General features: G+C 35.6%; 1 protein-coding gene across 4 annotated transcripts in view; it reads left to right on the top strand.

The window, feature by feature from the left end:
• PPHLN1 (periphilin 1) overlaps window positions 1–24,055 on the top strand; it is a 65,891-nt gene that overhangs the window by 5,221 nt on the left and 36,615 nt on the right. Inside the window, exons 4-8 of one of the 4 annotated variants that reach the window (XM_050324493.1) lie at window positions 24–115; window positions 3,465–3,644; window positions 4,421–4,482; window positions 18,800–19,008; window positions 23,280–23,350. In XM_050324493.1, the coding sequence (XP_050180450.1) occupies window positions 24–115; window positions 3,465–3,644; window positions 4,421–4,482; window positions 18,800–19,008; window positions 23,280–23,350 (614 nt within the window). Of the gene's footprint in view, window positions 1–23; window positions 116–3,464; window positions 3,645–4,420; window positions 4,483–18,799; window positions 19,051–23,279; window positions 23,351–24,055 lie in introns of all 4 variants that reach the window. The other 3 variants (XM_050324494.1, XM_050324492.1, XM_050324495.1) reach the window with 3 other exon arrangements.

Raw genomic sequence — 24,055 nt, forward strand, 5'->3', positions numbered from 1 at the left:
AATTGTATTTTTATTGTCTTTAGTGGCGTATCGAAGAGATGAAATGTGGTCTGAAGGGCGATATGACTATGAGAGAGTTCCAAGAGATCGTCTCCCTCCAAGGATTCATGGTGATGTAAGTGTATAGTAAGTTTCTGTAGCATTATAGTGTTGTACTTTACCTTTATACAATGACTTGTACTGTAAGGGCTGGATTTATTTACCTATATAAGTTCCTAATATACCCCAAGTTCTTTTCTTTTCTCATTCTTTGAATCTAGCAAATGCATCTGCACAGAAATCATGAGATGCCTACAAAATTAAGTCTTGGGTACTTTTTTCTTCATTTCAAATCTATTGGAACTGTTTCAGAATATTTGTATTTTGATAATTTTTTTTTAATGTAATTATTTGTGTTATTAAACACAGGATTTTTAATAACTACTAAAGAACAAAAGGCCATACTGTGTTGTATTTTTCCACAGTCTTTTCTTTCTATGTTAATAGTATGGACGATACTCTCAGGCACATGGTGTGACTCTTGGGGATGATCCTGTGCAGGGCTAAGAGTTGGACTTGATGATCCTTGTGGATCCCTTCCAACTCAGCATATTCTGTGATCTGTGATTCTTTTAAGTAATTTGAGGTGGTAAAGTAACTACTTTCAAAATAGTTCTTGTCACAATACAGTTTTTTATGTTGATGCTTAAAGTATAGGAGGAAGTGTTTATAACAAATGTTGAAAATACGTCTTTGCTAAAGAAACTGTGCTTTGAAACCTTATAAGGGAAATGCTTTTCAAGAAGTGTCAATGGAAATCTACTTTGTAGTCATGGAGTCTTCCATGGTATGTTATGTATGTATGTTGTGCTTGTAAAAGCAAACACAGAAGCTATGCTTGCTCTGCTGTAGAATAACTTCAGAATGCTTTTAGAAAATTTCTGTGCCAAAGAGTTGGGTAATTTTTCTTCTCCTTTGTCTGAATTCTCTAACAAAGAAATTAAACAAGTTGCAGCTTTGTCTTTTGAGGCATTATACCTTAAATAGAACTTTAAGAATACTGTTTTATATTTATATTTACATGCTGTGCAATGTGCTTTAAGCAGAAAAAAAATTTCATATAACAGTGCCTGTTATCTGACATTCCTTTTAATTATCTTCAGTGGTGAAGTAACAGCATAGCTGATTTAGCATACCTTCTGGGTTCCCTTTGTTACACTTTCAGCTCATGATTTTGGAAGCATACCAATGTCAGTAACTTGGTAACCAGTTACATAGGCTTCTCTATTGAGTAGTATATTAGTCTTTGGCTGCTCTGTGACATTTTTAACTCTTTACAGGGAACAACAAAATTTTGGTGTTTTCAGCAACCTGGAAATCAGATTCATTTGGACAGGGTATTTAGCTACCTCCTCCAAAATACTTATCAACAGTAGGACAGGAGGAAAGGCAGAAAGTATTTTCACAGATTTTTCTTTTTTAATACTTTGACTTGACTAACATGTTGCTGATTTAATTTTACCATTGCATCAATAACATTTCTAAATCCTGGTAGTCTTTCAGGCTGTTCTGAGAACAAATCATGACATATGCATTATGAAAATTTACTTTACAGTTTAAAAGATGTGATGCATTCAGTTTGGTGCAAGAACTAGGTAGTTCAAAGCTAGCTTTATATTACATGTGTTTGGAACTGGGAATGAAGGGACTAGCAGAATACACTCACCACAATTAATACTGTCCATCTCTACCAAAATGACACCCCAGTAGCTGGGCAAACCAAGATGTGGTGTCTCTCTACCATACTGAAAGATGAAGTTCCTTCTCACAGAACTCTGCAGATTCAAGACTGTTGGAAGGCAGTTTCTGTCCTTGCAAACCTGTGCAATTGTATCTGTGTCTGTGTGTAGACGTCTGACTTAATTTTGACTAGGCAAGTGAAATGGAATTAATTTATTCTATCTGTGAATGCGCTTAGCACTTGCTGGTAGGTTAGTACGTTGGAACTGCTATGTGCCAATGATACAGAATGAAGTATGTTTTGTTTGAGAGAGCAAGAGACCTGTCCTAATCTAAACTGGGTGCTAATTGTATATCAAGTATAGATTGTAGCAGAAACATATGTTTTCAGATCCTGGTAAAAAACATAAAGTTGCATGTACTTGTCACAGTAACTTGTATCTGTAACCAGCTACACCTTGAGCTTTCATGTAACTGTCCTTCTGTGTGTCAATATAGTTATGTAGTGGGGTCTTCTGGGTGAGGCTAAAGCATGAAGCAGTTTTATTTTAGCTGCAGAGCACATCTTTATAAGACACCAGATTAAAAAAAAGAATTACATATGTAGTACGTTCAATGAGGTGAGAGTAGATCAAGCATTGTGCCTTTGTATGACTGCGTGTGAAGTCTCCGCTTTGCATCAGTATGGCTGTAGGCTGGCTTTGGATTGCCCTGTAGTCCATTTGTTGAGTGGTCTCTGAAGTCAGAACTAAAGTTTTGCTTGACAATATTTAGCAGTTTGTGAGTGTAATTTTTGTGTGTTTTTCTACAGAAACTCTTGGTTCATCAGGTTGTGACTTGTGCTTACTATTCAAAAAATAGTTTGGATATGTTTTTCCCCCTCCAAATTGGACATGCTAACTCAAGTCTCTGCATTTCTAGCTTTTGGTTTAAGGCCCAAAGAAAATGTATTTTGCTAAAGGAAGAAGACTTAAAATACAAAATCTTTCATTCATGTTTTCATTTGCTTTTTATTTGCAATTGACTTACGTAAAACGTGGTTCCAGAAAATTGAATTTGCATCTTTTACAGCTGGGCAATTTTTGCTTAATAAACAAAGGGTTTCTTTAATTGGCATATGGTGTATGACTTGTTATTTATTTGAAGGAAATACAGTAAATTAATTTTGTGTTCACGCAAAAAGCTGTCTGAAACTTGCATTAAAATTAAAAATGAGAGTGTTAAAACTCTGTCACTTGAACACTCACATCACCTACTGCATTGTATTGAGTGGGTGCTTATCTATTCAGATTATGAAGCAAGGATTATCTTAATTATAATCTCTGCTGTGTGTGGGGGGGATGTTGTGGACATTAAGTAAATTGTTTATATTTTTAAATGTGGTCTTTGTTTTACAGGCATTACAGATGTAACTTTCTTGTTGGTTTCCAAAATTAATATATAAGTCTCTGAGAAATACATGTAGCTGATGGTTAGAAAGTAGCTAATGCTGTTGAAAATTTTCTCACTGTAATTAAACTTGTAATGTCTAAGGATTCAATCTGAGAGGTCGTCCAATTAGATTTATTAAGTTATTACACCATCAGAGTGGCATGATTTTTAATGTTTATTGGTTTCCTGTGCAATTTCTTTTTTTAGGATTATTTAAGTCCCATATTTAGAAATAATTTATTTTTAGTTTTGTTTATTCACTACAGATTTTCGGCTGTTAAAAGCAATGTGATTTTGTTTGTTTTGTGGTTTAGGGAGATTACCATAGAATAGTAAATGTTTTACCCAAGAAGCCACCACTGCTTGAGAGACCTGGGGATGGGAATTACAGTCGGTATGATGATTACAGTCATGCTGAGTACAGAGACTATGAAGAGGGTCGTAGTTTTGCCCATGACCGAAGAAGTGGCCCTCCACACCGAGGTGTACGTAAGGTGATTCTTCTCACCCGTTTATGATAATTATTTTTTCATTAATGCTTGAATACTAAACAATTAGAATACTGTTTCAGACAGAGTGCTGGTGCTACTGCTATTATCACAAACTGAAATAGAATTAATAGAAAAAAAATCCAGGTTTTGGATGTGAAAGCCCAGAGTGTGAACTGGGAAAACAAAAATGGCCAGAAGCACTCTCTGTAATGCAGTGCAAAGTTACCTGGATGAATGGAAGAATGATTGCAGAATCTTTCTGTTTAAGTCCTTGCACATGCAAGTTGATGAATGTTATCTACATACCCTTCTAGTTTACCCAGTTGTTCACTTAGTTCAACTCTGTTGTGATGATGAATGTATTTTTTTTCCAGTAGCTGCACATAAGTACAAAATCTATGGTCTCTTGTAAAAGTTATTATTGCTGCCTCCTGCCATCTAGCTGTTTGAAATTCTGTAACTTCAAGCTATTGATGGTAATTTGTATTTCAAAGAGGAAATTTTTTTCAAGTCAAAGCATCTGTATTTATTTCAGAAACTTTTGTAGTTTTTGTGTTTTCTACAGCACTGCAAAGTTGTTCTCTTCAGTATTGATAGAGGAAAAAAATGGGGTACAGTGAATAAATTGAGAGAATACTTGGTGTGAGAGATTAATGCTGTTTTTTTTAACTCATTAAATGTTTTGGTTTTGCAATAAGTAGCTAGGTGGCAACTAACTGTACCTGACATCTGATGTTGAGATACATGTCACACAGTTGTTTTGCATGTATGTTTTGCAGGATGAATCAGGATACAGATGGGCAAGGGATGATCATCCGACAAGTCGGCAGCCTGAATACAGGTACTTTATAAAACTATGGTAGTGCCATGCATAAGCTGGAAATATTTAGGGTATTTTACTTCGTTATCCAAACAGTTGGTAGAGCAGAGCAGTGCAGTGACAGGGAAAGGACATCTGCCGACGTAAAAGACAATAGTGGACAGTGGTTTTTAGTTGTATTGTTTGAAATAGAATAAAATAAATGGTATGGCATGAAAGTCTCTAGTATGTGTTTAGTAAGGATAGGAGGCATAATGATAACATGTTTAGGATGGTAACCTGGGGCCTGTAAGTAACTTAATACATCTCTCTGGTCAGTCAGAGTCTTCGGATGACTTCAGGGAATTCTTAGGTCTGTTATTTGATTCTGTGATTGCAGTATCTTGGGGCCACAATACAGTGGAATGATGTTTGATATGGGATTATTTGAGTTAGCAAATAAAGTGCACAGGATAATGTTACACAAAATTTATGGAAAAGGATGAAACCCACCTTAAAATTCCTAGTATACCTGAAATATTAACAGTCTAATCTAAGAATGTTATCTCATAGCTGTGCTTTTATATGCCACATCCTGCGTTTCCACTTCTCAAGATGTGTATTATACTAGACCTGTATTTGTATATATTGCATTATGGTGTTAGTCATAAATATCATAGAATAACTCTGTTTTACTGCTGTGTATTAAAAACTATGGTTGTACCATACAAAATTCAACTAAAATAAACCAGGTTAGCTATAGACACCCGGTCAGTTAGAAATATTACTATTAAACCTGCAGCAAGTTAAAAAAACAACTCCAGGCAGGTCAGGAAAAACTCAGACAGAGCAAGCCTGACAAGCTTGTTCAAGGCCTTAGTGTTGTGATGTTGCAAACTATGAATATGAAGCTGTTAGTAACAATATCAATACAGGGCTACACAGTTGCAGTAGATACATCTATTCCTTTGAACGTGATTGTTATTTAGATGTAACATAACTGAGTTATTCTATAATCCCACCATGAAAGAAATTCATATACCATAAGGGTCTGTGTGTACTATACTTCTTTCAAAATTGCGTTCCTGGGGCTAAAAGCAATAGTAAAGGCTTTTGAAAAGTAATGTTTAATAGAAATTTTTGTAAAAATTCTTCCATTTTTCCTCTCAGTTTAGGAGAATTAGAGTTGTTTAAAGCTGAGGAAGTTAAAAGACTGAGAAGAGTGACTTACTGTCAGGCAGTTTATTGTACACAGAACAAGAGTGGCACCCAGTGGTCAAAAAGATTGTCTTAAATGCGTCCTGATTTCTTCCTTTTAAAATGTGTGGATAAAATGTCAGCTCATTTTGTCGAAGTCTTTAAAAGCATATTGTGTGGTAGGTGATGGTCCCATCTGAGTCTTTATTTTATACTTTAGACTATGTAACTTACATAACTGCAATAATGCTATGGAAGAACTTCATAAAGATCCATGGTTCAGTTGAGCGGGTGAGAATATATTTGCAATTTTACGAAACCCTCCTGATTATATATAAATATAGTAAATAACCTTGAAAGTAAAATCCTGTGATCAGACTGCTGAAGACTTTGCAGTGTTACATGTTTGTAATAAACTTAATTATGATTTTTTGCATATGGTTCACTATTGAGCTATGTAGTGGATCTCAACAGAGGAAATCAAAGTACGGTACTTAGTATATGTTGTCTCCTGTGGTGAAAACACTAATTACTTTCCATTTACTCTATAAAACATGATATTAAAAAGTTATTATATGCAAAAGTGCTCTCTCTTTGGAGAAATATGCTGACAGTTATTTTTGGTAAGTTCTTTTGAAGTACATATAACTATTTTTTTTTTCTTTGAGGTAGGAGAAGGAGATATAAAATTATTTTAAGAAGGATTTTTTTTCTTAAATTGCATGGAACATGGCTAAAACATAGTACAAAGTTAGAAGCTAAAGACACTCAGGAGACTTGTATAATTAATGGGTTTTCATAGGCAGTGCGGTGACTATAAATTCTAAGAATAATAGCACTTTTATTGACAGAAATAATCAGTTTTCTTGAGTATTTTAAAAAACTCATTCCATAGCTAAAAATGTGCCGTAAGAAGTTGTTGCCAATATCATGTTAGCATTTCCTTTTAAGCATTCATCATTCACATTTTCCTGCTTTAGTTTTTGATATAACTGTCAAAAAGTACTTTCTAATCTCTATTTCCATTTTTGTTCCCCCTGTCTTGATTCAGAGTGGTTAAAAACATTTCATGAGATTCTCCTTTAGTAAAATGCTGCTTATCTGCGATATCAAAAATCTTTAAATGATGCAGAATTTTGGGGAGTGAAAAATTCACCCTGGGATGGGGCAACCCCAGATGTACATATAGACTGGAGAATAAGATGCTGGAGAGCAGTGCCATGGAAAGGGACCTGAGGGTCCTGGTGGATGGCAAGTTGAAGATGAGTGAGCAGTGCCCTGGCAGCCAGGAGGGTACTGGAACAGGCTCCCCAGGAAAGTGGTCACAGCACCGAGCCTGACAGAGTTCAAGAAACATTTGGATAATCCTTTCAGGCCTGTGGTGTTATTCTTGCAACTGTCCTGTGCAGGGCCACAAGTTGAACTTCAATGATCCCTGTGAGTCCCTTGCAGTCATGATATTCCATGAGTGTGATTCTCTGAAACTTTGCTGTGTTGAAGAAACCAAGCTGTCAGGTTTTTTATAGTGTTATTTTTGGTTGCTGTTTTGGCTGCTGTTGTTTCTTTTGTGGTGGCTTTTTTTTTTTTTTTTTAACTTCTTGCCTTTTTGCTAAAAATAGGAAGTGCTTGCTTACTTAGCAGTTTCAGAGCTGAGGCTTCAGCTGTGATATGTCTACTGACCAGCAACATTTCTCCGTGAGCAACAAGAGGATTGCTGAGGTTCTACCACTTGGCTTAGCTGTCTTTTTTTCTTGCCTTCATCTTTCTTATGGAGTTATGCTCCGCTTTCCAAACAGCTGTCGCTTACATAGAAGACATTATCATGTCTACCACGGAGTGGAGCATTACTATCCCTTCTCCTATTTTCTGGATCTCATGGTTCTTGGGAGTTGTTAGCCCTGTTTTATACTATGCTTAGTGAACAGCTGTTGTCCTGATCATGATTTTTTTATGGCAATATCGTATTTTATATGTAAAAAATAAAGTAATTCAGAAGGTATATGGAGCATAGATTTCAAAATGAGTTCCAACTCTTTTTCTCCTGTTGTCACCTAAGGAATTCTTGCTGACTTTCTGAACTCTAGGAACTGATGTGAATTTTGTAACCTTACACTTTTAGTTTGTTTGGAGTGGTTCTTGATTCAAGTGTAGTTGGCATATATAAAGAATTCTACATCAAAGCACAATCTCTTAGTTTGGATAAAAGTTTCTGCACATTGTGACAGTTTTACTCTCTTGGTCACTGATGCTGTGAGAATGGTGAAATTTAGCAGTTGAGAGAAATAGAGATCAATTGAGACATGACTTATTTGTATATTTATCTTTTACTGATGTTGATCACTTCTGGAGCTGTGTTACTACTCCTTAGCAATACATTAAGCTCATTTATTTAAAGCACTCATGTATATCAGATTTTTTTAAAAGTTACAGGGAATTATGCTGTTATATGTTGAAGGACTCTAATTTTTCAGTACTTCTCTCTGGGCCTCCTAGCAATGAATTTTGCATATAAGTTCATTTTTGTGAGGTCAGATGAACTTTTCAGTGTGAAATGCTTTAGAAGATTGCTAGCTGCTGTTCACTTTAGTTATGCCAAAATATAATCCTTTTGAGTGCACAGAGCATTACTTCATTTTTTTTTTTCCCAACCAAACTAAGTTCATAAGATGTGAAATATGCGAAACTTGGCAACTTAAGATGTGTAAGACTCATCTTCAAAGAGAAATTACAAAATGACGCACTTGTAAATCCCAGCTACACATGCATTAAATTTGATCCTTAGAATTATCCGAGGCCCAGATTTTTGTTAAATAAGGATTGCCGTATTTGCAGACTAAGTACTCTGCATCAGTAGTAATACTGCTTATATGAAATGGACTTCTGAAAAGTGGCTTACTTAGGACATTTTTAGTATCTCCTCTTCAGTTGTTATGAATAATTTTTTCTCTGTTAATGAAGGAAACTTGCTGTTACTGTGTGTGTTGTTTTGTTTATTGGTTCTTAGTTGGTTTTTTCTCCTTTGTTTGCTGTGAAATTAGGAAGTAGTCTTAGTCTAGTCTTTAATACTAATCCATTTGTCTATATAAACCTGGTCTGCTTATCTGTGCAGTGCATAGGAAATATTGTGTAAGAAATGGAAATACTAAAGTGATTTTGGTGCTAGAAATGAGAGAAAATGGGCAAAATATTGAAACTTAATTTTAAACAATGATCTGTGAACAACTAAGACTCATCAGACAGTTCAATATTTTGTTTTAAAAATCTTTTAAGTCAATGGCACATTGTCTTTCCTCTGACAATTTCACAATTTTTCTGAACATTTAAACTTGCAATTACCTCTGTAGGTTGGTACAGCATAATATATCTTGATTTTTATAGATGCATACACCTTCACAGTGAGATTGTGTTTACTGAAGAGCATATTAAAAATTGGTTACAAAGTGGGGGATAGAAGCCCAGCAGTCCTGGCTTTTTGATCTCTACCTGAACTACCCTTCTGTTTAGTGATTAATTCCTTACAGGTGGATTATGTGGTGACAGAATGTTGTAGAGGAGTGGTCTGAAAATTGTACATTGAGAAGAAAATTCTTATTCAGCAAGAATAGTTATTTTAAACAAAAACCATTGATGAGGGAGTCTGCACGTGGAGGTGAAGGGTCACTGACTCTTACAAAGGTCACTCTAAAAGGTCACTGACTCAATAAACCAACATTTAATATTGAGAGTTCAGATGTGTCATAGGCCAAGGCAGTTATCTTTACATTATCGCTGTACAATCACCTTTGAATTACAGGGGGTAGGTTGTTTCTTTTTGTTTTTTGTTCTCCTCCCTTGTATGTGTTCTTTAATTAATGAAATTGTGAACCTGTTTAAATATTATACTGGTTTAAAGCAGTGTATTATATTGTGGGAGGTCTTTAGGCTTTGGATTTAAACTTTGTTATAATGTAAACTGATCTTTGTCTTGCTTATAAAAGATAAACTTAGCCAAGGGGATTTATGTGTTGGTGCTATAAATGTACATAAGTCTGCAATTCTGTTGCAATATTTGACAGGTCTCAAGGGACACCATACAAGAACTTCATTCTTTATTAAAAACCATGTGTGGAGGGAAATAAATATGGCAGTCACCCAAAGAAAATGGTCTTGCTTTTGACAGAGATTGATAAGCAGAGTTGTAATAATATTCACTAGCACATGCCTTTTTCTTTTAATAAATAAATAAAATCCCTGCCAGAACATTGAACCTCTCAGGTATTCACACGACCGACTGAGAGTAGCTTGTTTATTCATATACAAAATTACAGTTTCCTTATAATAGATCATTGTGGTAGATTCGTTATACCTGTCTGCAACTCCAGGCAAGGACTTGTCTGTTGAAATCTTTAGTTCAGAAAACCTATTGTGTTAGGCTGCTAGCTAAATTAGTTTACCTTGGCTTATGATATTTTTGAGGGTGGAGAGGGGAAGTTAGAACTTTTTGGAACAAGATAATAGGTAATACGTAACTTAAAAGTTGATTCTGGTTTACACTAAATAATGACTTCATATTACATACAGTTCATGTCTTATGCAGTGGTTTATTGATTCAGTAGTTGCTATGTTTTCCTTAAGAGCTGTTGTCTGTTACACTCCCTCTTTAGCTCTTTTGTGCTTTGGGACAACTAATTTGTTTGCAAACTGAGATTTATGTTTCATAATTTGACTTATGTTACTTGGTAAAATTATATATGTCTAATTGTATGCCAGTGCTTTGGGTTCCATAGGACCACGTATTTTTATTTTGAATGGATTTTAAGAACTCAAATCTTCTCATGCAGATACCAGTTGGCATTTTAAAACTACCCTATACTGAAGACTGTGTATAAGTTCAGAATCGTCCACTCTTGCATGTCAATTGAAAGTAAAAGTTTCTTTTTGGACAAGTCTGTTTTCGCTGCTGTGATGAATCTCTTTCCTCTATTTAACTTAGAAACCAGAGACTATCTGTGTGAATGCTGCCTGATTTCTTACTAAGACCTTTATGTCAAACTGAGTTTCTGTTCTTATTTGTGTTGTTGGAACCTGCTTTCCATATATATAGAATTATTCTAGAAACCTCATTCAAAGCAAGACTGCTATCACTTCTGAAATGTTTGTCGTTTGAGATAATGGAGAGAAAAGGAGAGCTGGTAGAGAGGGTTTCAACTATGGAATTTTTTTGCTCCTGCTCTATAATATAAAATGGAGAGGAGGTAAAAACTGCTCTTATTTTCAACGTTTTTTTGTTTTGCATGTTTTAGCTGATTGTGTGCTTGCTTTGGCAAGCTTTCACTGGCAGCTAGTTTTAGTTGCAGAGTGAATGCTTTTAATTTTTAAATATTTTTCTTTGTCTAACAATTGGCTGGGATGTTTATTGAAGGCCGTTTTATTTTTGCGAAATTTATCCATCCAATTCTAAAAAAAGGTTTGCTTTCAAAAATTACTTACTGATAATTTTGTTCCTTTCAGAGGGCTTTGCAGACGTCTTCTAATTGGTTGTGCAATTTCCATCTCAGGTTGAGAGAAAGGAGTTTGAAGTCGTAATATAAGGTGTATTGATAACTTCCCACACAAGTCTGAGTTGTGATTTTTTTTTTTTCCCCCTCCTAGCTGGTGGGAGACTCCTTTGGCTGTTATTGGTTACAGAGAATTCTGGCTGTTCTATTTCATTTCTGAATGATTTCAGGGAAACTTTATTATTCTGCTCAAAATATGTCTGAATTTCTCATGTATGGAAGTTATCAAGTAGCAGAACTTCCCACTATCTGATTTTTTTTTAACCTGCTGAGCTTGTAAATATACAGCCTCATGCAGTAGAGCTTACCTGTTATATGAAATGTGGAATGGTTCAAAATCTTGGGTTTAACTCTAAAAACTGTAAGAGAAATTTGGGTAAGCTTATTTTTGAAAAGTGTAATTATAATAGTTTTGTATTTTTTATAATTTTTATAAATTTTTATAATTTCCATTCTGATTCTGTGTTTATGGTATTTGGTCCTTTCAGGTGTTTTAGTTATATGTAAATATGGTCTCTATGTTGTGACTCCAAAGTGTTGAGAAAGGATAGAGACAAATAGTTATAAACTTCTCAAAAAATATTTTTATATTCTAAAAAATTGTTGTTGAATAAGAAATGGCTAGGTAGTAAATTGACTTGTATTTGACAACAATTACAGCAAACATACCAAACTTGATAAAAACCCTCTGTAAAACAGAAGTTCTCTTCTTGTCACTTCTCAACTGCTGTCTGGTTTATTTGACTTGCTTTTGATCCAGGGCTGTGTTATGTTTTAAGGATCTGTTGCTCTCTGTGTGTACAACTGTTTCCCACTGCAGTTTTGTAAGGTTTTAAATTGTCATATGGAATTGCTACCATCATGTTTTTTAACAGTGGTTATTGCATGAGAACTTTTACTATAGGTGTTAATATGTTATGATATGCATGTAAGGAAACATTCAGTAGTCTGTGCAAACTCAGTTTTATTTTGTAACAACATTGATTTGTTGTTTAAAACTAAGTCCATCTTGGGAAAATTAATAATTTCTTCTTATCAATGTTGTTTACATAATGCTAATAAACTGTAAATTCTGTTTACAATGTATGATAGGGTAATGTGCCTAAAGATAAGATTATGTACATTTACACTGTAAGATCTTGGCTAACACCTCACGTAAGGGAAGTCTTTAAAAAGCAAGCTCGTCTGGTCCAGTCCTACAGCTTGCACTATAGATGGTATCAAACTAGCAACTTAATGATGTATTGGGAAATAATGAGGCAGACTCCCATGGGTAGCACTTGATTAATCTGGGAAAGTTTTCCTAACAACTTTGTGGAAAAACAGCTAGGTACTGAGAGACAGTGGGGAGGGAAAGAGAAGGGAGTCTGCCTTCGAGTCCAGACAGCTTCTGTTCAGATGGCACCTAACTAAATCATCTCAGTGATAGCCAATGAATTGGGTTGGTGAATGTGGTTGTGGCTTTCTCAGGTTGAGGAGTATTGCCTCAAAGGACTGAAATAATTTCCTTTAGGAGGTAAATTTTCCATTTATTGGGTTCCAAGGACTTGTTTGTGTTATAATGAGTATACTAAAAATTTCAGGGAATTTAATTCCTGTTGAGAAAAGGATACAGGAGAGCATAGGAAAACGTTTAGTGTTACTGACAGTATAGGCATCCTTTTGCTAAGCATTTTGCTGCAAAGAGAAGATTTTTTATTTCATAGAATGTTTTGAGTTAGAAGGTACCTTTAAACGTCATTTAGTCCAACCCCCCTGCAATAAGGGAGGTGTCTTCAACTAGATCTGGTGGCTCAGAGCCCCATCCAGCCTGGCCTTGAATATTCAATGAGTTGGTCCTGAGTGCTAAACCATCACAGTGAATTAAATAATTATCTACCAGTTTGGTTTTCTGAAAGAAAATATCAATCCATGTTAGGCATGGAGTGGCGATATGGATCCAAGGAAGGTGGCAAAGTTCAGGATTGTAGCAGCGCCGGTTTCAATCAGTATGGTTTGTCATGGAGCTATGCTCTGAAGTTAACTGTTACTAAATCACTGAAATAACTGGAGGCACACAAGAGTTGCAAAAGGATTTTTAATAAGGAATTTACCCAAGCAGCATAGCTTGCCTCTGCATTAAATATGTTCAAGTGCGTGCCATTTGTAATATATAGGAAATGGCCTACAAAAAGAGGCAAGAGATGTTAGTGTTTGTTACAGAGACTGTAAACTGTAATCAAAGTGAAGGGAAAAAGCGAACTGGAAAACAAAGAAGATAAAGCTACATGGATGAATAATTTATAAGAGGAAATGTCTGTCTTAACTTAAAAATTTGTGATTTTAAACAAACTTTATACTTGACAGGAAGGAATGAGATCACATAAAGGAAAACACCATTATGTACAATGAATTTTTTTGTCAAATATGTCTTATATATTGAGAAAATATTGTCTTTTATATTGAGAAATCCAAAAGCAGAGGTAGTTTGCTAACTTTTTTTAAAATTTGCAGTGCAGAAGTCCATACCACTGTTACAACACTTTGGGGCATAAGCAGGTGAAACCTATTTGACCTAATTGCTTCAAATCTCACTTCAATTTAAGAATAAAAACATAGAGTTCTGTGAAGCATTTTTCTGTTATAGAGAAAAATGGAGTGTTTTTCTGATTTATAGATCTCATTAAGGGATTTAAAAATAGAAGAGATGTAAATATAATAAGGGTATTGTGTGTCAGTATTACTGACAAAAGGTATTACTTGCTTTCAAACCTGTTCCACAACTTGTTCTTTCCTTTTGCAGCTTTTTATTGATAGTCTTAGAAAGTCAACCCCAAGGGTTGATCAAATCAGTATATACTACTACAGTGCACTACTTGTGCTTTCTTTTAATTGTCAATAAACTAATGGCATTCTGCGGCACACCGATGAAAAGCTTAAGAGCTCCTCCAGCAGATATTTCAAGGTTTCTGGATTCTTCTTAAGGATTTTAAGGATAGCTTTTGGGGCAGAGGGTAATAGCCTACTGAACATAACCTGCACTTATGTCCCTAAAATAAAGTGCAAAAATATCTCTTTGTTTCTGGTGCTTCGTGTGTGGATAAGACAAATGTTTGCCTACACTGAATCACTTGCAAGTACTGATACTGAGTGTGAAGTAAAAAAACAAACTCTAAAACCCCAAAGAAAACATGCTTTTGAGTGGTACCAATGTCTTGGGTACCTCAGGGAAATATTGTAAAGTTCTTTTCCATGTGCTTGAGGCAGGATGACAGTAAATGTACAAAGATCTACTTAGAAAGGTCTGTCCCAGTCTGCTCGCTTGGCCCCGGCAGATGAACCTTAGGATTAAAGGGTTGGCTCAGTTCTGCGCACACTGTGTCTCACCTAAAAAATCCAATGCACAGGCTGGAAGGTGTAAAGACCTTCCCCGGATCTTCGCTCGCAAAGACTGACCATTATTTATTATATGATAACTTCAGTACTATTGCATGCATCAAAAAAATTGTGAAACATTTATATATTTTTGATTTTTTTGGACACATTTTATATGTCTAGTTACCCTTCCCTGCATGAGACTTAGCAGTGTTTCACAATGCCTATTTCCTTTTGCCTTCATGCAAAAAGCTGTTAATAAGATTCCATTGACTAGTCCTAATTACCTTAATTTCATTTAAAGAAAATGCAAATATCACTTACAAGTGCTGCGGTTACTTACTTAGTCATAAAACGTTGAAAACCAGTTGTCATAAGAAATCTTGTCATCATTTCATATGTTCAAATGAAAACCACTGGAAACAGGTGCAATTACTTATATCTATGATGGTGTAATTCACTGTATTATTTTAGCTTATGATAAATCTGCACAAGGATCTTTGGATAACAACATGAGATTATAATAAGTCTCCAAAGCAGAACCCGAGTAGGTTGTTGGTTTGTTGCACAACCACGTACTTGGGAAAGAAATAGAATGACTTCTGGGAGAGAGGATGGTGACTGTAATCTTCTACCACCTACATTTACGTTGAAGATGTTGAAAGTGGAGGTGTTCTTGACTCTTCTTTTAGCAGTTGGGGGTGTAGTATTTTTTATTTAATGTTTCCTACATCTTCTGAATCATGTTCTCATGAGTTCTGTTAGCCATTACAGTGTCCTGTGAATGTCTGTATTGGGACACAGAAGTCCCAGAGACAATGTATTGTACACATTTGCCCAGTAGCATGAATTCAGTGAGCGTGCGCTAAGATTCTTCTTACAACAAAGCTTTTTCCTGTATTGCAAATGATGAGCTGTCGTGTACCCAAGTACACCTCCATTCCTGACCATTTCACCTTGAGCAAGTGATTTAATTTTACCTTTATGTACTCTTAAAATACAAAACTGACACACCAGTTTGTCTTTGTTTCAAGTAGCTTAAGCTGAACCACTCCCTGTTGTAAACCACGTGACTTCCTGTAGCCCTTAGTTTTCCACAACACTGCTGCTGAACGGTTTGCAGGGAGGAATGAGACCAGAAGTACTCTCTGTGGTAGTGATAGCTTAGAGAAGGTGGTGTTTCTGATCCTTTGGCATCTGAAAATCTCCCGTATTGTAATCTCTTGGTCTTCTGCTTCGTCTATTCTGTAATTGTGTTTTATCCTTGGGGAAACTGGAACTGACGGTTAACTGGAATAGCTCTCGGGCTCCTCCCTCAGCCATTGGTGAATGGTGTATCAGAGTATGGCTGTTTACTTGTAAAATTTTAGGAGCTCATACAGGACTGTCAACTTTAGTGAGAATTTAATGGTCAGGTGTCATCGAGGTTAACAATGATACTACTTCCTGTCACAACACCGCTGAGGGAACAGAATTGTGCTTTCAGGACTAAGTTTGAAATAATACAAAATAAAAAGATTTGAGGGATGCTATATAAAAGGCATTAATCCTGTATTTGTTATTAAGGGCAGTAGCTCTATTTTAAAGTTACAGCTGAGCACAAAATCTTGCATCTCTCTTAAATATTGCCCCTGCTCAATAAACCTTCTGAGTATGTGTTGGAATCTAAAGCATGTGCTTAACTACTTTGCTGAATTGGGGCCTTCATTACCGAATTGCAGGTGTATGTTAGCTTAAGTATTTAAGGAAAAAAATAAAAGCAAAACAATACTTACTTTGTTCTATTCAGTGTAGTTTGTTACATTAATGGAAAACATCAGAAATGCTGCGCTGTTTCTATGTTGTCCAAAACAGATTTAATATAGTTAATGGTTTGAATGTTATGTGTGAGATATGGTCCAGTTAAGAATTAACATGGAGTGATGAAATGGAAATTGAAAAAATTGAAAGTGAGATTCTATTTTATGGTGCATAATACTACTGTAGAAGGAGGCTTTCAGATGTTTTCCTATTTAAAAGTATGTTTCAGTGATATTTTTTTAATTCTTATGTGGATATTGGTGTATTCCTTTTATGTGTGTGATAGCTGAGGCTCTGTAAACATTTCTGTAATAAACTTCTCTGTATATGAGGGCTTAATGCATGATCATAAAAATGTGTTTTGCACATAAAGGTGGTGTAGTGGTCTGCCAGAAAGCTTGTACTCTAAAAATAAGTAACATTTTTTAAAGAGAGGTTCAGAAGGAAGTCTCCTGGTTATCTGTATTTTTTTAAAGAGTGGTGTCCAAAGGTGGGCACATTGCTCTTAGGTCTTTAAAGAAAGCAGGAGGATTGTCCTTCTGTATGTTCTGGGGTGATTCATTCTTTGATGAAAATATCTTTACAATGGCTACTGATTAGAGGATATTTAATGAGTACTACTTAGCAATTCCATAGTTGTTTTGTTTTGCTGGCTTGCTTAGGAAGAAGAAAGTGTCGCAGCAAATAGAAGAAAAAGATATTTAGAAAGGAAATGAATATTGATTTTGTTTTAAAACACCTGTTAGATATAAATCCATGTAACATTTTCTTGTATCAGTTTTGTTATGCAGACCTGTGAAATATGCTTTTCTGTATTATGCAATACCTATAAAAAACCTGTGGTCTGTTGACAGTGAGGTAATTACTTAACTGGAAAACCTGGCTCTGCTTCACTGGCTTTTTACTAAAAACCAGAATCTGAGGCTATTGATTCATACTTTAGCTTCATAAGAAAATTTTCGAAGTAGAGACTTTATTTTCCTGATACTTTATTCCATCTGGAATTGGAGAAATAAGCTGAAGAATTGTTGGTGTCTTTGGCTCTGCCCCATTCCAATGACTTTTCTGCTGTAGAACACCCTAATGTTGCTTGTTCTGAAGCAGAACCATTTGTGCAAATGTTCGTTTCAAAGCAAAAGGTAAATCAACACTGTATAAAACACACCAGTGTCATAGAATCTGTTTTGAGTTGCTACCTATGTAGTTTCAGTAGTCCAAAACACATTTGGCATGCTGAAATCCTTTGTTATCTGTCACAGATGTAGACCTGTAACATGGTGTAGGAATTGTACACTAGTGGGCTTTTTTCCTGTTCTCCACCAACATAAAATTAGCTCTAGCTACATTGTGCTAAATGACACCACCAGATTGTTGGTCATCTTTGTAAGACGTTCCCTTGTTTAAAATATTGGACTATGATGGGAAATAGGAGAGAAGAACAGTGAAATATGATACATTCTGATTTACTAGAAATGCTATGAAGTCTTTATTTTCACTTCTAGCAGTGCTGTGAAGAAGCTGAGAAGTACTTCCTTCTCTCAGCAATGAATCTTCTGACCAAGGCAAATGTGACAAGTTTTGTATTAGTTGGCTTGTGTGTTTGTTAGCTCTGAGATTCTTTAGGGCAAGTTCAAAAGGATACTGGGTTTATTGTTTGGTTTTTTGTTTGTTTTTTTTTACCTGCACATGTAGATATATATTAATATAATTTACAAGTAACCAACACATTTTTGCGGTATGGTCTGGAGTAACAGTATCTAAATTTAATAGAAAGATGTGGTGGTTACTAGATTATGGTTTAAAATCAGTTGAGTCTGGGACATTTTACAGTAAAGTTCAAAATTAATACTGTGTTCTGTAAAAAAAAAAACATTTTTAGGATGTGTAAGTCTTCATATTTTCATTTAAGATTTGATCTCGGGTGGATACATGGGCATGAGAATAGATATTTTGCAGATTTCTTTTTGTCTTTGCTCAGTATAAGCTGAAATCCCTCAGTGATATTTCCCATAGCAATACTTGTGAAATCAAATGAGGGATATAGTCCCTTGAAAATAAGAGAAAAACAGAGCTGAAAAATACCAAATAGTGTGAGCAATATTTGCATATGCGTTTTTAGCAAGTGTAAATGAAGGCTTAATTTCATGGGGAAGTAGACTGAATCTGAAAAAAAAAATTGCAAGACCTCCCATTTCTTGAATTTCTTATATTTTAGCTGTATTATCAAGAAATAGAAAGGAATTAGCTTCTAGCAATGAAGTAGTTCAATGAAATCTGAAAAAATTACAACCTTTTATTTTTCCACTTGTTTTTCAGTTATTGCCTAGTACTCTTAACAGTGCTTAAGATTTTGGACAGCTAACCTATTTGTATTTACCAGGCATAAAATGTTACCCTTGTATTGTCTAGTGCTGTTCCAGAAACATTGGAAGGATAACCAAGTAACTTTTATTTTTGTATTGTCTTCCAAGGGACGTCAGAGATGGCTTCAGGAGAAAAAGCTTCTACCCTTCTCATTATGTGAGAGAGCGATCCCCTCATAAGAGGGACTCTCCTTTCTTCAGGGAATCACCAGGGAGCCGAAGGGATTCTCCGCACAGCAGATCTGGCTCTAGTGTCAGCAGCAGGAGCTACTCTCCTGACAGAAGCAAAGCTTATCCTTTCCACCAGCATAGCAGAAGTATGTCATCTTTACATAAAAGAAATATTTCTTCTCAGCCAGGTAATACTGGATTATTGATGAGAACTGGTTAGTGAGGTGAAACAGCAATTCACTGTATAATCCTTTACATGCTCTCTTTTACAAGGAGAAAGCTAGACATTTTGTACCATCTCTGCGTTGTCTGCTCTGGTTGTTTCATTGTACTTTCTGCTCCCTTATGTATTTCATGTGGGAGATTGTAGATGTTATTTTGGTAGCAGCTCTAGACTGACTGTAGGAGTTTCAGCTGCACAGCTTTTTCTAGTATTTTATGTTCCTTTTGCCATCAACTCCTTCTGTTACTTCTTTGTGTGCTTCATTGGATTCCCTTACAAGAAACTTTGGTGTCATCTATAGCAGATCAGACATTTCTTCCTGCAGCCAGGGACAAAGAGGGATTAAAAAATTGGAGAAAATAAATTACATACTTGTTGCATTTTCTCCAGATGTTCTTAGAATTCTATTATTAGGCTTTTGAAGCTGATTGTTTTTTAACAATTTTATCTTATTGTGAGATTCTCTCAAATCTTGCTTTCCTCAAAGAAATGTGAAACATATCTCAGTTTAGTCTATACTGTGTGTGTTCTGCCTTTTAAAAACTTGGCTGTTAATGTTTTCCAGAAGTCTAATGAATCATCTGTTCTGAAAATATTCAAGGTTTTCCTATTTAAATGATTTGGGGAAAAAAAAAAGATAAAATTGCTTTTTTTAGTATACTACGGTCTTAGTCACTGCTGTTTGTACTGATTATGTAAATTAATCCGATTTGATTTCCCTTTCTGCAAGTGCTTTCTAGTGAACGATGCAAACCTACTGTTCATTTTGGCAGCTTTTATAATATAATTAGATTCTTTTTATGCACTGATAGACATGTTGTGTTTCCAGAGTGACACAGTGAACCATTATGTAGCATTTCTTGCCAGAAAAGATCTTCATAGTTTAGTTAGGATTGTTTAAATATTGAGGAATTATTTCACTCCTTGTAGAATACAGGTATCTTTCTATTTGGTCATTGCAATTCTTTTAACATTTTGTCGCAATACTCAGTGAACATGAATTTCTTTTAAGTGTAGGAGAGGAGAAGGAAAATATATTTTACTACATTTTAGAAGTGTTGTAGGTGTGCAACTCATAATTACTAGGAAAACAATGTTGCGACAAAACCATATAAAATTTTGGAATGTTTCAGGATATTCCTAAAATTTTGAGCTGACTTTGATCATGTAAGTACAGATATATAGAATATTTTTAGAATTACTTAGACAGTAGTGGGAGTAGTGAAGTAGAAGCAGACATCTTCACAAACCAGAAAAGATGCTGGTCAAGTGAGGAGCTTACATCTAGGTCTGTGGTTTTTGCTGTTTTTTCCCAATTGCATGGTTAAACATCTCTTCCAATGACCTTTAAATCAGTTTTAAGAGACCAGATGGCTTGTACAGAGGACTGTTTCTTTATAACTACCTGTCCCTGGAAAACGGTACTAGTAAATTGTTCCTCTGGATGACTGAACTAAAATGGCCTATTCACAAAAGTATAAATGGCCTAAATAATACTTTTAGAATAATTTTTGAATGTGATTTGCCTTAGGTAAGCACATGTATTACATATTTAAAAGGAACATAAAGTGGGACATATATATATCAACAGTACATTTTAACTGGTACTTAAATGGATTTACAACATGCAAAGTATATACTATTTCATGTGGAACTTGCAATATGGCATCTTTTTAGAATGTCATAATACTGTTTAAAATCATGCTGTCTGAATTGGTTTGGCCTCATGACTTCCACTGAAGAAGGAATGCCCCACGCTCTGCAGCTCTTCGTACTTTAGGATAAATACAGGACTTAAACGAAGAAAACCGAGGGGACATGAATAAGCTTGTTAAAGGGAGAGAAGGGGCTAATGGAAAGGACAGGCATTCCTCTGTGATGGGAGAGCATGGAGAAAAGCATGTTGGTATTCCTTCACTGGGCCTGAAAGTAAGGGGTCTGTAGGGTGCTATGCAGAGGAAATGCAAGAAGGCAAATATGGGCTTGGAAAGTGTCACGTATAATGTTACAGGTAGGGCTTTTGCATTCAAAATAGCCACACACATTCAGAAGAAATGACCTAATAATGTCTCCAGATTAAATGGTGGTTTTTCTCTCTGCTTAACTTTGAATAATTTACTGCCCCTTGTATGAGCTCATTTTCATCTGTTTAGGTGCAAACATATAATCCATTCAACTGAGATAATCTTTAAAGAATCCAGTCTGATAAAGAAGGCATGTGGGAGGCAGAGTTAGAGTAGTCTGTAAATTTAAAAGGAGGTGGCCCAGCCATGGGGCTGAAAAGCAAGTATCACAGGAGCAAAACTTCAGGGTTACTTGGTGGTGACAAGGGAGATGTTCTGTGCTTTGAAGAGTATGACAGATTAAAGACATGACTATTTCTATTTTCTTGGTTTGGGTTTTGACATATACTTTGTATTTATAGAAGCTTTTTATATTTTATAGTTTTTCTATTTACTATTTATTTTAAAAAAACTTTTTTCTGTCAAAGGTCAATTTACTTGAATAAGGTTGATTGCTATGTTTTTAAAGTAATGGTCTCCATTTAGCATCCTCTTCAAACTGAGGTTTAAAGTGCAATTTAGAACATTTGCTTTTATCAAAGTAACTTTCCCACATATTTTCATTAGCATTTTTGAAAGACCCATCAGTAACTGTGAAGACTTTTGCACGGATTAGTAGGCCTTTACAGCATTACATTACAGCAGTAACTTGCTTGCCTCCAACAGTGTGCATGGTTTTGATCTTTGCTTTATATACATATGGTATGAAAATGGGGCAAAGACTGAAGACCAGACTCTTAAACATTTTCTATTGTTAAAGATATGCATTTTGCATAGACTTTTCTTTACATTTTTGTGTAGGTATTTTAAAATAAGTATGCAGTATTATTTTATGGCATTGAGTAAAAAAAAAGGAAAATAGCTCAGCTTATAGGAGTGAGATGTCATGTCTGCTCTTCATTGCTTTGATTCATTAAATTAAAGCCATATTTAAAGCCATAATGAACAATCATGTTTATAGCTCTACTAAAATAATTTTGTAAGTATTTGATAGGCATTTTAATTAATCTCTTTATTAATATTGTATTGATAAAAATTTAATGGAAACCAAGGTAAGTTTATATTTTATTTGCGAACAGTCAACTGTTTCCCAGTGAGTGTGAATAGTGTAGTTAATTTAGGCCTACTGAAAACATGTTTGCTTTTTGTATTTACCTTTTGCAGATCCCTTAGATGTAATCTGTGGACCACAGCTTGAAAACTAGTTGTTTATACTGCAACCATTTCTGCTGCTGTGGGCTGCCTGAAACTGGTCTGTGGCAAGACCATGCACAGACTGCGATTAACACAGTGAATTTGATTTGACATTTTGCCAATTGTAACTCTTATAAGAAAAACACTGATCATACAAAGAGCATCTAGCCTGTGGCTGATACAATACAGGAGTGTTTCCCATGGCAGGGCTTTTCAGCATACTGTGGCCTGCTAAACCAGTTCCTACACTGCCTGGTTGCTTGGAATGATTGACTGGTGTTTAATATTTCACCCCTTTATATTATTACATGAATATTAAAAAGTGAAACTACATCATCTTGCGGAATCATATTGATATGCCCTTTCAGTTAATGATGGACAAAAAGATAGTGGATTTTTCTAAACGTGAAATGACACAGCTGTATCTCTTTTCTCCTTGTGAAGAGAAGACAGTGTTATCAATATTTATCAGATGGTGGAACATGTAGATTTCACAGAATCACTGAATCACTAAGGTTGGAAAAGACCTACAAGATCGAGTCCAACCTTTGACCAAACATCACCTTGTCAACTAAAGCTTAGCGCTAAGTGCTATGTCCAGTTGTTTCTTGAACACTTCCAGGGATACTGAGTCCACCACCTGGACATTCCGTTCAAATGCTTGACCACCCCTACAGTGAAAAAATTCATTCCTTATCTCCAACTTGAATCTCTCCTGGTGCAGCTTGGGGCCATTTCCTCTTGTCCTGTTGCTTACTTGCCTGGGGAAGAGGCCAATTCCTATCTTGCCACAGCCTCCTGTCATCAGGTAGTTTTACAGAGTGAGAAGGTTCATGTCTGACTGGAGCAAATTTCACTGCAATTTTTGTAAACCAGTAAGCATATTCGAAACATATATCTTTAATTTCACAGTCATTAACTTTTTCCTTAATTGTAGGTAAAGAGAGAACACTGAGAACATCAAGAGATGCATCACCTTCGGGGTCCACAGCAGTACCCTCATCAAAGGTGAATTTTTGAGTATTTCTCGCCATGTTTTTAGATTACTCTTTGCAGGATTTTTTCCTCAGTTAGAAGAAGATGTTGTGTGCAGTTGTTATGGAAGGGAGCATCTTGAATGGCTCAGCAATCCACTAGAGGATAGACTTCCCTTTTCTGGTAGGAAGGTGCTGATAATGCTTGGTATCTAATGATGACACCGACAGACCTTTTTATTCCGTATTCACTGTCTTGTTTTAGGAAAAAGGGAGTTTTGTATGTATTTAAAATTGCCATTTTTCAAAGTGGAGGTTGTGCCAGAAAAGGAATGTCAAGGAGAAAAAAAATGATCAGGTGTTTTTTAGGAGCAACAGATCAGTTGGACAAGCCTGTATTTGCACTAAACTTCATCCTTTAGGGATTCCTAGGCTGTGACTGGATTTGAAAATAGTGTGTAAAGTGTCTGACTGGCTGAGCAGATAATGTAAATAGCAGAGAAACAGGGTGCTCGAGGATGTGGCAAGAATGATGACGTTTATTGGGAAGGGAACTGCATTGCAAGATAGTTTGGTAAATGTCCCTTTATGTTTTTACTGATGCCATTTTATTTCCCATCAAATCTTGTGGGCTGAGCACCAACTACGTAATCTTGCTAATTAGTTAAAGGGACAGGCTAATAAACAGTAATGAACAATCAGCATTCAATATTGTTCTGGCTTTCCTGTGGCAGCAAAA

This window comes from Myiozetetes cayanensis, unplaced genomic scaffold, assembly GCF_022539395.1.
Source record: "Myiozetetes cayanensis isolate MyiCay16 unplaced genomic scaffold, myiCay2020 scf3, whole genome shotgun sequence".
Taxonomy (NCBI): domain Eukaryota; kingdom Metazoa; phylum Chordata; class Aves; order Passeriformes; family Tyrannidae; genus Myiozetetes; species Myiozetetes cayanensis.